This window comes from Dipodomys merriami, unplaced genomic scaffold (assembly GCF_024711535.1).
Source record: "Dipodomys merriami isolate MVZ:Mamm:240054 unplaced genomic scaffold, mDipMer1.0.p SCAF_1620, whole genome shotgun sequence".
Taxonomy (NCBI): domain Eukaryota; kingdom Metazoa; phylum Chordata; class Mammalia; order Rodentia; family Heteromyidae; genus Dipodomys; species Dipodomys merriami.
The window spans coordinates 23,178-39,968 of record NW_027202961.1 but is presented as its reverse complement, the minus strand read 5'-3'; the positions used below and the strand labels follow the sequence as shown (position 1 = coordinate 39,968).

At 40.2% G+C, this 16,791-nt stretch overlaps 1 protein-coding gene across 15 annotated transcripts in view; it reads left to right on the top strand.

Annotated features, from left to right (window-relative positions):
- The window catches only part of LOC138828700 (protein FAM114A2-like), a 72,553-nt gene that overhangs the window by 32,629 nt on the left and 23,133 nt on the right, over positions 1-16,791 (top strand). For 12 of the 15 annotated variants that reach the window (XR_011372326.1, XR_011372327.1, XR_011372324.1 and 9 more), the window contains 3 exons: positions 8,798-8,952; positions 10,928-11,049; positions 12,547-12,585. Coding sequence is in view for 1 of the 15 variants with exons in the window: in XM_070024779.1 (XP_069880880.1) it covers positions 8,140-8,274; positions 8,798-8,809 (147 nt within the window). In the remaining 14 variants the exon portion in view is untranslated. Of the gene's footprint in view, positions 1-8,139; positions 8,275-8,797; positions 8,953-10,927; positions 11,050-12,546; positions 12,586-16,791 lie in introns of all 15 variants that reach the window. The other 3 variants (XM_070024779.1, XR_011372329.1, XR_011372325.1) reach the window with 3 other exon arrangements.

The following is a 16,791-nucleotide window of genomic DNA, read 5'->3' as shown; positions in this document are numbered from 1 at the left end:
TTGAAAATGTGTTTGTTTTTACGGGCAAGATGTGACTCCTGCAGGCAGCAGATAGAAGGGTCTTGTTTTTTAATCCAACTAGACAGTCTATGTCGCTTAATTGGAGAGTTCAGTCCGTTAACGTTAAGAGATAGGACTGAGAGGTATTTGGGAGTTCCTGCCATGTTATCCACCTTCTTGGGGGCTGCGAAAACTGGGTTCTTCCTAAGGTTCTTGGATTCTCAGTTTGGGTGCAGTTTCTTGGCCTTTGTTGAGGTCTTGTTGGTTTTCTATGTGTAGGACATCTTTAAGAATCTTTTGTAGGGTTGGTTTGGTGGAGATGTATTGTTTCAATTTTTCTTTGCTCTGGAAGGTTTTTATTTGGCCTTCAGTTATGAAGGAGAGTTTAGCTGGGTACAGTATTCTTGGTTGATAGTTGTTTGTTTTTAGGGCATGGCATACGTCATTCCAGGCTCTTCTTGCTTTGATTGTCTCTGCTGAGAAATCTGAGGTGATTCTAATTGGTTTCCCTTTATAGGTGATTACCCTTTTCTCCTTGACAGCTTTAAGGATCTTTTCCTTGGTCTGGGTTGATCCTGTGTGGATTATAATGTGACGGTGGGATGTCCTATTCTGGTCTGGTCTATTTGGGGTTCTAAAAGCTTCTTGTATCTGAATAGGCCTATCTTTTTGTATATTTGGGAAGTTCTCTGCTAGGATCCTGATAAACAAATTTCCTAGACCATTAACTTCTGTTTCTAGGTGCTCCTCTACACCCATTATCCTTAGATTGGGCCTTCTGATGGTGTCTTCCAGGTGTTGGATAGACCTATCATATTTCTTGGACTTGTCTTGGATGGTTGTATGTTCTTTCTCTATAATATCTAGGCTGTCTTCAATCCCTGAGATTCGATCTTCTGCATGGTCTAACCTGCTGTCAAGACTCTCTACTTTGTTTTTTATCTCTTTTCCTTCTAATTGGTCAGCTATGATGGCTTCAAGTTCTTTGTTGAAGCTCTGTTTTAGGTCTTGTATGAATTTCTTTACTTCCTTAATTTGGTGTTCAGTGTTTGTTCTCAAATCACTTAGTTGATTGGTTATGGTTTCTTTGGACTCCCATTCCTTCTGTTGGGTTCCATTCAGCATTCCCTTTGTGGTCTCCGTGACTTCCTTCAGCTCTTTGTTAATGGATTCCATGAATGCCTTTAGTGATCTTTGTGTATTCTCTACCTGGTCTCTCAATTCCTGAATTACTCTTTGATTAGCTTCCTCCCGTCTGTGGGATTCCTGCAGTTCTCTTTCCTCCCATTCGTGGGATTCCTGCAGTTCTCTTTGAGTGTTCTCTGCCTGCTCATGCCATTCCTCCCTTTCTCTTTGAGTATTCTCAAGTTGTTCACGCAAATCCTGTATCAGTTTTTGAGTACCATCCTCACGCTTATGATATTCCTGTATAAACTTCTGGGATGCCTCCTCTCTCTCCCTATCACGCTCATACAGAGTCCTTTGTACATTGTCAAACTTCTCATTTATCATGTTTGCTATTAGTGTTTGTAGAGCTATTTGGGAACTCTCCTCTGGATTATTCTTTATCTGTTCTAATCCCTGATTATCAAGATTGGGAATTGAGATACCCGAATTTGCCATTTTTCTTGTGTTTTTCCGGCTTACTCGGCCCATTTGAGATGAAGATTGCACCAGTTTTGTGCTAGAACACTATCTTAAGGCAACCATCAACCAAAGTTTGCCTTTGTACAGTCAATAGTCTACAGGTACATTCTATTCAACATCAAACAACTATATGTTAGACTTCGAACCACAGAAAAGAATTTGGAAAACCAGAAATTATTAGGATTAGGGAGAGATGTGGGTAAAAAATAGGAATAGATTGGTGTGGGGAGGCACAGGGAGAGTTAACTATGTCCTAATCACAATGCAGGAAATGGGTTGGGTAGGATGCAAGTAGAGAGAGAGAGAAAAAGAAGAGATGGAAAGGGGAATGAAGAGAGACCAGAAAAAAATAGAAACATAAAAATTAATGTTATTATAGAGGTTAAAAACCGTCTATTTAGAGAGGAATGTGAATATGTTCAGAGAAGGGGAGGGACATAGAGGAGATGTGAAAAACTTTAAGGATGGGAAAGGGAGAAGAAAAGATCAGAAGTTCAGTAGAGCTAGACAAAAAACAAAAAGATAATTAAGAAAGAAAGAAAAAGAGAAAGAAGACAGAAAAGAAAGGAAAACGCTCATTCACATATTCCTAAAATAAAAATTATAAGATGAGAAAAAAAAAGTTACTGGAAAACAATTATTTTTTCAGAAGAGGCAAAAATTAAAGATTAATAAAAGTTTTAGAAGGGAAAAAAAAAATATATATATGGTAACAAAAAACAAAAAACAAGCAAAAAAAAGAAAAGAAGAAGAAGAAAAAAAAAGAAAAAAAGAAAAAAAAGTCTTTTGATTTTTTTTTTTTTGGGGGGGGAGGAGTGGGAAGAATCCTGTATCTCCCTTTTGTCTGTAACCAGTCTCTTGTTGGAGTCTCTGGTCAGCTTGAGGTCCTGTGGCTTGATTGGTTTCTTAAGTCGGTTGGTTGGAAGAGGCAGAAAAATGCTCTGCTTTACCCAAGATTTTGAGATCCCCCTCCCAGGTTAGTTTTCTGGGAGGGTGATCTGCTTTGAGAATCACAAAAGAGGGGGATGTGGTGATGAGGCTAGGTTCTGGGTAGAGTTGAGGCCTTTCAACACACAGTAGCTTTTCCCTGGGGCTATTTTGTGATAAAGCTCACAGCGCCCAGCCTGGAGCCATTCTCAGGGTTTCTGTTTTTCAATTGATTGTGGTGGCTGCTAGAGGGAGGGGCAGCCTCTGGCTCTGGTTACCCTGTGAGTCAAGGCACTCCAATGGCTGGCGCCTGAGCTGGGTGACTTTTCCCTGGATGGAGCTGAGTCTGGCAGGTCACTTCGCCGTTAAGTTCTTGTGACCTGCTAAATGACTCGTTTTATTCCAAGGCCTGAGCTGGAGCTAGCAGCTCCTCCGAGCTTTGTCGGTATCCAAGATGGAGATCACCGGTGCTGGGGGGGGGGAGGGGTGGCCTTCCCTCCTCTGCTCCCTGAGAAGGAGTGAGGACGTCGGGCTTGTACTCACGCCGAGTCTTGGATCCTGGGTCGTCTCTGGTCTGCAAACAGCAGGATGAAGATGTCCGCTCCTTGTCGGTTCTTGTTGGTGTTGAGTAGAATCCGCTCGTCCGCTGCGTCCGGCTCCTTCGTCCCGGACTCTCTGTGTCTCAGGTATGACCCCGCAGCAGTGGTCGCCGCCGCGACCCTGCCGCCGCAGCTGCAGCTGATGTGTTTCCTTGGCTTCCCCTCTGTTGTCTAACTCTCTGTCCTGTGATGGCACACTTGGTGTGATTCTCTGGCTTAGTCCTGTTCACTGGAACTCTAAAACTGCTTTCTATGCGAGAGCTTGTTCAGATTCCAGCTTTTCCTCCGCCATCTTCCCGGAACCTCTCCAGTTCTTTGTTTCTTAAGTCTTGTTAATTTTGTTGTATCACCTAACATTTTGGATTTAACATCCACTTATCAGGGACACCATACACCATTTGTCTCTTTGCTTTTGGCTTACCTCGCTCAACATGATTTCTTCTAGCTCCATCCATTTCCCTGCAAATGTCATTATTTTGTCATTTCTAATGGCTACATAATATGCCATTGTGTATAGATACCACAATTTTTGGATCCATTCATCTGTGGTGGGGCATCTGGTTTGTTTCCATATCCTAGCTATTGTGAACAGTGCTGCAGTAAAGTGGAGGTGCATGTGTCCTTGTATACTGGTTCCTGTTGTTCAGGATAGATGCCTAGAAGTGGTATGACTGGGTCATAAGGGAGGTCAATATTTAGCTTTTTGAGGACCCTCCAGACTGCTTTCCAAAGTGGTTGTATAAGTGTACATTCCCACCAGCAGTGTAATAGGGTTCCTCTTTCTCCACGTCCCCTTCAGCATTTGTCATTGGCTGATTTGTGGATGTGGGACATTCTGACTGGGGTAAGGTGGTATCTCATGGTTGTCTTTATTTGCATTTCCTTCACCACCAGGGATGGTGAACATTCCCTCATGTGTTTCTTTGCCATTTTTTATCTCTTCATCTGAGAAGTCTCTCTTTAATTCCCTTGTCCATTTAGTAATTGGTTTGTTAGGTTTGAGAGGGATTAGTTTCTTTTTTTTTTAAATTTATTTTTTATTGTGAAAATACTGTACAGAGGGGTTAAAATTACATGGGCAAGATAATGAGTACATTTCTTATCAAGCATTGTAGCCTCCTCCTTTGTTTCCCCTACCCATCCCTTCCCATCCTCCCCCCGGCCCCATCACCAAATCTCCCCGCCCCCCCCCAAGTTGTAAAGTTCTTTTTTGACATAACAATTTGTACTTCTCATTGTTGCAACGGGTCCTCCTGTATCCTCATTTAAACGACTTGTTTTTCCCCTTCCCCTGGGATTAGTTTCTTGAGTTCCCTGTATATACTGGATATTAACCCCTTGTTTGATATATTGCTGGTAAATATTTTTCCCAATTAGTTGGTTGTCTTTTTAGCTTGGTTGCGATAGCTTTAGCTGTGCAGAAGCTTTTTATTTTAAGGTAGTCCCATTTGTCGAGTCACTCTCCTAATTTGTTGTGACTCTGGGACTCTGTTCAGGAAGTTTCTTCTTGTGCCTATAAGTTCAAGTGTCTCTCCTACTCTGTCCTGCAGTAGTTTCAGAGATTCAGGTTTAATGTTAAGATCTTTAATTCATTTTGAGTTGATGTTGGTGCATGGTGATAGGCTGGGGTCCACTTTTACTTTTCTGCATGTGGCCGCCCACTTTTCCCAACACCAGTGGTTGAAGAGGCTTTGTTTCTTCCATTGTATGCCTTTTAGCCTTCAATCTTAAGGACTAGTTTATCTTTACTGCTGCGCCCTGATTCCTCTGAATTCACTCTTATTCCTCAGGTTTTCAGTGAAATCTGTTCACTTTGGTTGTTTAAAAACCAGATGTTTCAGCATAGCTTGAGCTATGGGGATTGTGTTGCTTACTACTTATGCTAGTTCTTCTCCCAACTGTGTGACGTTACCTAGTGTTTGAACAGTGTATTACTCAGATAAAGACAAATCAGCACATCTGTAGATTCTTGGAAAATTTTACTTATATAGCTGTATCCTCTGAAGTTTTTTGACTTTAAAGTGGTAGCTGCTTCAGCCTTACCTGATACCAGACTTTATCCCTGACTTACATTGCCTGTGAGTGTTCTGTTGTCTGTAGGTTCTCCTCTGTGTGTTGGGGTTTGGAACTTTTCTCTAGGCAGAAAGCCCAGCTGTGGGGTTGACTTTGTTTCTCTTTTCTCCTGGACCAAAGTGGTTTTTTTTTGTCTTTTTGTGTAGTATCTAAACATAGTTCTTTCTTCTATTTTGTCTGGTTTTCTAGTTGCTGTATAGGAAGGCAAGTGTAGAACTTGAAAGCAAAAGTTCTCTCCATAATAGAGTGTTTGATATAATATAGTAAAATTACTTGGTGTACTAGTTGATCTAGTATAAGATTTTTAAAGGTAAACAGAACTAATTATTCTTGAAACATACTCATCTTTGTAATGTATATTGATTCCCATACTAAGAATCAGCATAGTCTTTTAGGACAAAGTTGAGCTATAATTTTCATACAGTAAAACTTTTTTTCTGCAATATGCCTTTGTGTTGAGAAATAATGGTTATGTTAATACTGTATAATCACAGTATATTGTGATGCACAGATACAGAATATTTTCTGTATTTGTATGGCTCACTGAGATATAAGAATATTTTCATTATCTGAGGGAGTTCCTTCATGCCAGTTTGTAGCCACACCTTTCTGTCTGTTCACAGCATTTGCCAACCATTGATCTGTTTCTGACTATAGTTTCCCCTTGTTTAGAAAAATGTTTACTATGTGCAGATCAATATTTTTTTTTCTTTTGCCAGTCCTGGGGCTTGAACTCAGGATTTGAGTGTTGTCCCTGACACTTTCTGTACTTAAGGCTAGCACTCTACCACTTGAGCCACAGCACTATTTCCTAAATTTTTTGAGAAGTCATTTGAAAATAAGAATCTCATGGACTTTCCTGTCTGGGTGGCTTCGAATATGATCTTCAGCTCTCAGTCTTCAGAGTAGCTGAGAAGCTAAGATTGCAGGCACGAGTCAGCAGACCACCATTGCCTGGCTATTGGAACCTTTCTTTCTTTCTTTTGGCAATATGAAGTACCACTTGAGCCACATCCTTAGTCCTTTCTTCTGCATGCCTCTATCTATCTACCTATTTACCTGTCTATCTATCTGTCTGTCTGTCTATCTATCTATCTATCTATCTATCTATCTATCTATCTATCTATCTATCTATCTATCTATCTATCTGTCTGTCTGTCTGTCTGTCTGTCTGTCTGTCTGTCTGTCTGTCTGTCTGTCTGTCTATCTATCTATCTATCTATCTATCTATCTATCCATCTATCTATCTACAGGGAGTAGTTATTATTTTGCTCTATATTCTCAGAGATGTCAGTTCAAAATGGCAGGGAGGGCATGGCAAAGCAGAATCAATCATACGATGGCAACTAGAAAGCAGAAATAGCTAGTTTGTTTTTGGTTCTGATCATCGGTTTTGCTTGTGCTGGCTTTGGACTACAATTCTGCCTCTACTTTGTAAGCAGCTGTGATTATAGGCATACACTGTGTCTTTGGATTCTCTTTTTATTCTTTTCACTCTGTAGCCCGAGCATCCTTGAATGGATATGAATGTAGCTTAGGCTCGCCTCAGACTCACAATACTCATATCTTAGTCTCTAGAGTATTGGCATTATAGGCATGCACTACACTACAATATTTGGTTATACTTTAGCTTTATGCTTTATATTTTTTCTTAATTTTCATACTGAAAATTAAAACAGTGAATTTTCATAATGTGAACTTGTTCAGAATCTTTTTTTTTTTTTTTTTTTTTGTCGGTCATGGGGCTTGAACTCTAGGCCTGGGCTTTGTCCCTCAGCTCTTCAGCTCAAGGCGAGCGCTCTACCACTTGAGGTACAGCGCCACTTCCGGTTTTCTCGTGGTTTATTGGAGATAGGAGTCTATCGGTCTTTCCTGCCTGGGCTGGCTTTGAACCGCGATCCTCAGATCTCGGCCTCCTGAGTAGCTAGGATTACAGGTGTGAGCCACCAGCGCCCAGCATTGTTCAGAATCTTTAAGAGACTGTATGCCCCTTCTAGGAAGATAACTATAGTCCTGACTTTTATCTTAGATTAATTTTGTTTGCTTTTATACTTTACATACTTATAGTACATTTTGTATCTAGCTTCTTCCACAACATTTTTGTATTATTTGACCATGTTGTATTTTGGATGTGGTATTCCATTTTGTCACTATGTTATATTTTATTTATCCCACAGTTGTTAAGCATTGAAATAGTTTCCGTGTTGTAGCTATCACAAATACGGCTGCTCTGAATATTTTTGTTTATGTCTTTTTTTTGGCCAATACTGGGGCTTGAACTCAGGGCCCAGGCACTGTCCCTGAGCTTCTTTTGCTCAAGGCTATCACTCTACCACTTGAGTCACAGTGCTATTTCCTGTTGTACTGAGGAATTGTTCTCAGGGATTCATGCATGCTAGGCAAGCACTGTACAATTAAGCTGTCTTCTGATGAACCACTACACATATGTAGCATAGTAGATACTGGCCAGTTTTCCAAAGAGGAGAACCTACTATGGTTCCACATGCGGTGTGTATTTATTTCCCTTGCTGTTCCACATTCTTCCCAGTACTTAGTATTGTAAGTCACTCTTAAAGAATTGAAACATATAAATGGTTGGGCACTGGTGGTTCATGCTTGTAAACCTAGCTCTTCAGGAAGTTGAGACCTGGGGTTGTGGTTCAAAGACAGCCCAGGCAGGAAAATCTGCAAGACTCTTCTCTCTAATGAACCAGCAAACAAAGTAGGAAGTGGAGCTGTTCCCCAAGTGGTAGAGTACTATCCTTGAGGAAAACAGCTCATAGACATCACCTAGGCCCTGAGTTTTAAGTCCCTGGACTGCTACAAACCCCCCACAATATATGCAAATGTATTTTCCCAGTATAGTAGTAATGACATTGATGTTGCTATCTAGGGAAAGGACATTATTAGCGGGGGTTTAGATGCCTTAGAATTCATTGGGAAGAAGACAATGGATGTAATAGCAGAACGGGATCCTGTATTTAAAATGACTAAGGGTTTGATGAACCGGAATTCTGCACTGTCTCAGGTACTGTTACCTTTACTGGTTTGATTGCTGTTTTCTGTTGTTTGTGTGTTGTTTTTTTTTTAATTTGAATTTTTCCCTTTGTTACCTTGGGACTTTGTTAGTGTGTTTTCTTGTAAAGAATTATCAATGCATTATAAAATTAAGGCATTTTTTATGGGCTGGATTTTTTTTATGGGTTTGTCTAATGCTTAGACAAACAGCCAGCTCTTTTCTTTCTGCAGTCGCCTCTGTCAGTGCAGTACAAAATCCTGAGCACTGTCAAGATTACTTATTAGGTTACTGTTGAAACCACTTTTGGAAATGCATGTGGCTCCTTAGGTGCTGCTGTCTAGCATCAAATTTTGTTTAGCTTCTTTTTTATTTCTATGCAGCTCCTGATCCTTAGTGAATTTGACTTGCTGAATGAAGGGTAGTACTTTATACTAGAACTTATACTAGAACTTAGCTTTGCTTCTTTCCACTCTTAAAAACTTTCCCTTGAGCTCTTATTATTTGCTGCATCTATGCTTCCATCTCTTTTTAGGTTTTACAGTAAGAGGCCAAGGAAAAAGAAGAGCTAAGACCTCCAATGAGGTAGCCATGGAAATAGACAAGAAAACTCATTGTGAGCTACCCTTTGATGAACTTCAAGAACATCTAGAAGTTCTGGCGATGCTTTCCCAAGAAAGTGAAATAAAGGTAATTCCAATCCCAAACTCCCAGCTGAAAAGAGTCTTCAAAGAAAAAACGTTGCATGGTTTCTTTTCACTTTGTATATTTGGAAGATGAAATGTGTCTCTGAAGGAGATGTGGGTTGCTGGAAATATTATAATAGAAGAAAAATATCCCCTACTGTTTAATTGTTAGAAATAGTGAATAAGTCAAATATTTCTCTTAAAATTATAGAAAAAGAACAGGGCTGGGAAGGTGGCTCAGTGGTAGAGCGCTTGCCTTGCATGCCTGAGGCCCTGGGTTCGATTCCTCAGCACCACATAAGCAAAAAGAAAAAGAACAGAGGTCTTAGTATAAGATATCCTTTTCTTTCACTTTAGTCTTTCATTTTCTGTTTTTTCTCCAGTGTCATGGGTTTTTAGGTGTCAAAAAGCCTGTTATAGCTGCTAATTTGTATATAATTTCCTGTTAGTTCATCTCCTCTGATAATCTAAGACAATCTTTCTTCTTCTTCTTCTTCTTCTTCTTCTTCTTCTTCTTCTTCTTCTTCTTCTTCTTCTTCTTCTTCTTCTTCTTCTTCTTCTTCTTCTTCTTCTTCTTCTTCTTCTTCTTCTTCTTCTTCTTCTTCTTCTTCTTCTTCTTCTTCTTCTTCTTCTTCTTCTTCTTCTTCTTCTTCTTCTTCTTCTTCTTCTTCTTCTTCTTCTTCTTCTCCTTCTCCTTCTTCTCCTTCTTCTCCTTCTTCTCCTTCTTCTCCTTCTTCTCCTTCTCCTTCTTCTCCTTCTCCTTCTCCTTCTCCTTCTCCTCCTTCTCCTTCTCCTCCTTCTCCTTCTCCTTCTCCTTCTCCTTCTCCTTCTCCTTCTCCTTCTCCTTCTCCTTCTTCTTCTCCTTCTTCTTCTTCTCCTCCTTCTTCTCCTTCTCCTTCTTCTCCTTCTTCTCCTTCTTCTCCTTCTTCTCCTCCTTCTCCTTCTTCTTCTCCTTCTCCTTCTTCTCCTTCTTCTCCTTCTCCTCCTTCTCCTCCTTCTCCTCCTTCTCCTCCTTCTCCTCCTCCTCCTCCTCCTCCTCCTCCTCCTCCTCCTCCTCCTCCTCCTCCTCCTCCTCCTCCTCCTCCTCCTCCTCCTTCTTCTCCTTCTCCTTCTTCTCCTTCTTCTCCTTCTTCTCCTTCTTCTTCGTTGGTCTTGGGGCTTATACTCTGGCCCTGAGTGCTGTGCCTCAGCTCTTCAGCCCAAGGCAGGCACTTACCACTTGAGCCACAGCAACACTTTCAGTATTTATTCTGGTGGTTTATTGGAGATAAGAGTTTCATGGCTTTTCCTGCCTGGGCTTCGAAGTCATGCTTAAGCACTGATAATTTTCATTTATCTTTTGGCCTATATTACTTTTGGAAATACAAATTCTGTCTATTTTCCTATAATATCTACCCTTTAGTGTTACGGTTATTAAAAAAATTAGTTCTGGCTCTAATCCTAGCTCAGGAGGCTGAGATCTGAGGTTAATTGAAAGCCACACCAGACAGGTTATTTTTGATAAACAACTCAGAAAGCTGGAAGTAGTGCTGTAGCTCCAAGTGTATATCCGCTATCCTTGAGAACAAAGAGCCTCAGGGATAGCTCCCGGGTCAAGCTCCAGGATCTGAAAAAAAAAAAAATTACTACTGGGTACTGCAATCCTAGCTATTTAGGAGAATGAAATCTGATGATTATGGTGGGAAGCCAGCTCAGATAAGAGTGTCTGTGAGACTTTTATCTCCAATTAACCACCAAAAAGCTGGAAGTTGTGCTGTGGTTCAAATAATGCAGTGCTAGACTTGAGCACAAAAGCTACGCCCCCAGGCCTTGAGTTCAAGCCCTAGGACCAACACAAACACACACACACACACACACACACACACACACACACACACACACACACACACAGAGCTGTGCTGGCATGAGCTCTTCAGTCTTTTCTCCTTATGAGATTTTTTTCATTAATATTTACACAATATTTTATTATTTTCATTCAGGTGAAATCTTTCCTTAATTCTCTGAGTGGAGAAGAATTAGAGGCTCTAATATTTGAATTAGAACAACTCAGAAGCATTTTCCCTAGCAGAATTTTATGAGGAAGAGGAAGAAGAGAAAAAAGGTAATATGAAAATTCAGAATCGGAGTGGGAAGATGCAATGTATTTATTATTACTAGAGTATTTATTATTACTAGGGTATTTATTATTATTATTAATATTATTACTAGATTATTTATTATTACTAGAGTAATTTGTGTGTTTGTGTGTGTGCACGCACAATGCCTGTGCTGGTCCTGGGGCTTGAACTCAAGGTCTGCTTGCTGTCCCTGACCTTCTTTGCTTAAAGTTAGACCTTTAAGGACTTGAGCCACACCTCTACTTCCAGCTTATTTTTTGTGATTAGAGATAGGAGTCTCATGGAGTTTTCTTCCTAGGCTGGCTTCCAACTGTGATCCCGAGATCTCAGCTGCCTGAGTAGCAGTCTGACAAGGATAGCCACTGGCACCCTGCATCTCTCTCTTTTTTGCAGTGAGAATTTTCATGTAGAATTCTTTTTGCAACTTTCCCCCATCTAGGTGTTCAGACACGTCAGCCTCTTGCTTATGTCTTCTTTTTTTGTTCCCTGTCAGACTCCTCTTAGCATCCCTCATACTGATATTGTTCATACACCCCTGCCAGTGATTACAGTTAAAGATTGCTCTTTTCAGAGTTTGTCCTCAGTTTGGCTGATGTTTCTTTATATCTCTGGATACTTCATCTGTGCCTTGTGACTTGTGGGATCCTTAATCCCATCTTGAATTGAGGCAGAAAAGGTGGTAGTACCTAAAACATGAGTGACAATCTTCCCCCTCCCTGCCTCCACAATTTAAAGCCTGTATCTCTTAGAAAATATGAATGTTGAAGCTGCTCATTTTTTATAGTAATTAGGTAATGTGGCAGTTAGTATAAAATGTAATTTCTGGACAAATGAATCTTAAGGTTGTTTTATTTTAACATTTAATTAGATATATTTCTAAGACATATTATCTGCTAATTGGCTATTTTAAGAAAGTGGAATCCAATGAATTCAGTTTTGTCTTATTTTTTTAAGCTGGTCCTAGGACTTGAACTCAGGGCTTGGATGTTGCCCTAAGCTTTTTTGCTCATGGGTAGTGCTCTACCACTTGAACCACTGCACCACTTCTGGCTTCTTCTGAATAGTTCATTGGAGATAAGAATCTCACAGACTTTTCTGCCTGGGCTGGCTTTGAACCATGATCCTTAGATCTTAATTTCCTGAGTAGCTAGGATTACAAGCATGAGCCACCAGTGCCTAGCCCATTTGTAGTGTTTAAATGAACTATTTACTTTGCCATGGAATGACATTTTCACTCTGAAGTATACAAGTGGTCATAGAGACTAGAATTTTATTTGGTGAACATTTCTTAAAAGTGAATGAAATGAGCCTTTACCACGAGAAAAGCAACGATGTATGAGTCATGATACACATTGAAACTAAGTTTCAATTTTGTAGAATGTATTTATTGCTCTGTTGAGCTTTGTAGCTTCCCAGTGCTGTTTACAGACTATGCTGATGAAATCTGTGTTGATAATAACAGCTATATTCATTGATTTCAGGACAGTTGGTCAGCATTTGGAAGATTTGTGTGACTCAGTGTGAGTATTTTCCCATTATTTAATGTGTGATGTTAGCAAATCATGTACAGGCAAAAGAAAAGAAAAGACTAACTGATTTTAATTTAATACATCCAAGCAGAAAATCTTATGGTATAGCTTCAGGCTCATTGCTATGTATCTCATTACAACTAAATTTTAAGAGATGACCACTAGTTGAGTTTTAGTGTAATATTAAGGAGTATGCCAGCATTAGCTTTATTGATAATCTGAGAAGGCAACTAAAATACTTCTTCCTTTTCTAACTAAGTGACTTTGTAAGGTAGATTTTCTGCATATACTTGAAACAACATAACCCAACAGACAGTATAAAAGCAGATGAGAGAATACAGGTGTCTTTCATTAGGCTAAAGGATGAAGAGATTTATTAAAGATGTAAAACAATGGGACTATTCTGCTGAAATTTTACCTTTTTTGGAAAATACAGTTTTTTTTCAATAAGTGTATATTAATAAGTAGTGTTTCTTTTCTTTCTTTTTTTTTCTTTTTGGTGAGTTGTATGGAGTAAACTTTGGGCTTGGGTGCTGACCCTCAGCTCTTTAGCTCAGTGCTAGTATCCTACCACTTGAGCCACAGCACCACTTACAACTTTTTCTGCTTATGTGGTGCTCAGTAATTGAACTCAAGGCCTCATGCATACAAGACACTCTACCACTAAGCCACCTTCCCATCCCCAGTGTTTTTGTTCTTAAGTTTACAAAACTACCATAAGCACTTGAGTTCTAAATTTTCTTTTGTTTGGGTTGTGAAACTAGGACTCAATACCTGATGCTTTGCTCATTAGCTGAGTTCTACTTTTTAACATATCTGTCTGTTTCTCTCGTGTGTGTGTGTGCGTGCACATGCAAATGCATGTGTATCCCCTATTTTTTATTTAATTTATTTATTTTTGTGCCAGTCCTGGGGCTTGAATTCAGCACTTAGGCATTGATCCTGAGCTGTAGTCTACCACTTGAGTTATAGTTTTACTTCTGGGTTTTTTTTGTTTTGTTTTGTTTTGTTTTCTAAGTAGTTTATTGGAGATAAGAATCTCATTGACTTTCCTGCTCCAGCTAGCTTTTAATAGCAATCTATAGATCTCAGTCTCCTGAGTGTGTAGCTAGGATTACTGGTGACAGCCACCAGTTCCTGGCTCTACTAACATTTTTTTTTGTCGGTTGTGGGGCCTAAACTCTGGGTCTGGGCACTGTCCCTCAGCTCTTCAGCTCAAGGCTAGCGCTCTATCACTTGAGCCACAGTGCCACCTCTGGCTTTTTCTACTTATGTGGTGCCGAGGAATCGAACCCAGGACCTCATGTATGCAAGGCAAGCACTCTATCACTGAGCCACCTTACCTTTTTAATTAGCTCTTTGGGAGCTCTCAAAATTTAAGAGTATTAAGAGGTCCTGAGACTAGCATGTTTGAGAGCTGCCAGATGAAAATTTTCCAAATATTAGTGCTTTTAAAGATGGCTCTCTGTTTACTTCTTTGAACTGTCAGTGTGCTTGCCACTGATATCTCTAAACCTCATTTGATTTTTTTTTTGTTGTTGTTGTTGGTTAATATTGTAAGGTCTGCTCCTGGATGGCGAGCAGACTCCACCCTCCTCACAGCAAAGTCTCCACCCAGTAACTGCATTACCTAGGCAACTGGGACACCTGGAAGAAGTCACATTTGCATCCACTGAGGTCATATCTGAATTTGATGTGGCCACACCTTTCTCTGCCCGTACCCTAGATAAGGCCTAGCCCAGGCCCAGACACTCTCTCTCTGCTCTCTCTCTGCTCTCTCTGCTCTTTTCTAGCTCTTTCCTCTCTCTTTCCTCTCTTTCCCAGCTCTCTCTCATTCCAAGGCCTTTCCCAGCCATGTGGAGTTCCAACCTTGCCTGGTCCCAGCAGGTCTACTATCCCTTACCTGAATAGCACGTGCATGGTGCTGTTCTTACTAGGCTATCTCTTTTTTTAAAACCTAACAAGTGAGATAAGTGTCCTATGGCTGTAACTACTCAGGAGGCTGAGATCTGAGGACCTCAGTTGGAAGCCAGCCCAGACAGAAAAGTCCTTGTGAGACTCTTATGTCCAATTAACCACTCAAAACCCAGAAGTGGTGCTATGGCACAAATGGTAGAGCACAAGGCTTGAGTACAAGAGGCCCAGGGACAGCACACAAGTCCTGAGTTCAAGCCCCACAACTGTCAAAAAATACAGAAAGGAAAAAAGTACTACCGGAAGCCAAGATGACTATCCAGACAGCTTGGTATTGGCATAAGAACAGACATCAGGACCAATGGAATAGAATTGAAATCCCAGAAATGAACCTACAGACCTATAGCCATCTAATCTTCGATAAGGAAGCTAAAACAATAGAATGGAAGAACGACAGCCTCTTCAGTAAATGGTGCTGGTAAAATTGGTTAACTACTTGTAGAAAACTAAAGCTAGATCCTTATATATCACCTTGCACCAGAATCAACTCCAAATGGGTCAAAGACCTCGAAGTCAAAGCAGACACTTTGAAAACATTACAGGATGGAATAGGAGAAACCCTAGGTCTCCTTGGCTCAGGCCGAAATTTTCTGAATAGAGACCCGGAAACACAACAAATCAAAGAAAGGTGGGACAAATGGGATTGCATGAAATTGCAGAGCTTCTGCATGGCAAAGGACATAGCTAGCAAGATCAATAGAAAGCCCACGGATTGGGAGAAGATCTTCACTAGCCATTGAACAGACAAGGGTCTCATATCTAAAATATACTTGGAACTCAAAAAATTAAATCCCCCAACAACAAATCTGCAAAGAAAAAACTGCCCAATAAACAAGTGGGCTAAAGACTTAAAGAGAAACTTCTCTGAAGAAGAAAGAAGGATGGCCAACAGACACATGAAGAAATGCTCAGCCTCCCTAGCCATAAAAGAATTGCAAACCAAAATAACATTGAGATACCACCTCACTCCAGTTAGAATGGCAAAAATCAAGAACTCTAACAACAACAGATGCTGGAGGGGATGTGGACAGAAAGGAACCTTACTTCATTGTTGGTGGGAATGTAAACTTGTTCAACCACTTTGGAAAGCAGTATGGAGGTTCCTCAAAAGACTTCAGATAGAACTCCCCTATGACCCAGCAATCCCATTTTTGGGCATTTACCCAAATGTTTACAAACAAGACCACACTAAAGCTACCAGCACAACTATGTTTATTGCAGCATTATTTACCATAGCTAAGATATGGAACCAAGCCAGATGCCCCTCAGTAGATGAATGGATCAAGAAAATGTGGTATATATACACAATGGAATTCTATGCCTCCATCAGAAAGATGACATTGCCCCATTTGTTAGGAAATGGAAAAACGTGGAAAACATTATATTAAGTGAAGTAAGCCAGGCCCAAAGAAACATAGGTCCCATGGTTTCCCTTATTTGCAATATCTAGTATATATATATGAGTCAAGCGGAATAGGTCAGATAATGTGATGTTATGAAAATGAATCCTTAGATATGTATTTTAATGTTTTCGTTTCTTTCATGCATGTGTTTCTAACGCATTTATAAGATTATCTCTTTGTAGCTTTGTATGTCCCTCCCCCACAGTATAACCCTGCTTTCACTATATTTGATGTCAGTATAACTTGTGTAGGAGATGGGAAAAAACAAGTCGTTTAAGGATACAGGTAGACCTGTTGCAACAATGAGAAGTACAAGTTGTCATGTGGAAAATGAGCTTTACAATGTTGGTGGGGGGGCAAGCCGGGAGGATTGGGTGGGCGGTTGCGGGGGGAGGCTGGGAAGGGATGTGTAATGTAAACAAAGAGGAGGCTGCAATGCTTGATAAGAAATGTACGCATTAACCTGCCCATGTAATTGTAACCCCTCTGTACAGTGTGTTCACAAAAAATAAAAATAAAATAAAAGAAAGAAAGAAAGAAAAAAAAAAGAAAGTTGAGAGCCAAGGTTCAAAGCCATCCTAGGCATGAAAATCAATGAGACGTTTTTCACCAATTAACCAGCAACAGGTAGGAAGCAGTAGAGCTCTACCCTTGAGTAAAACTCAAGTTTTAGCCCAGGAGCAGCATAAATGAAAAGAATTCTCATTTACTTTCCTGCCCAGGCTGGATTCAAACCACAAATGCTCAGATTTCAGCTATTTGAGGAGGTAGGATTATAGGTGTGAACCATATTTTTAAAATCTTGAATTGGCTCTAATAT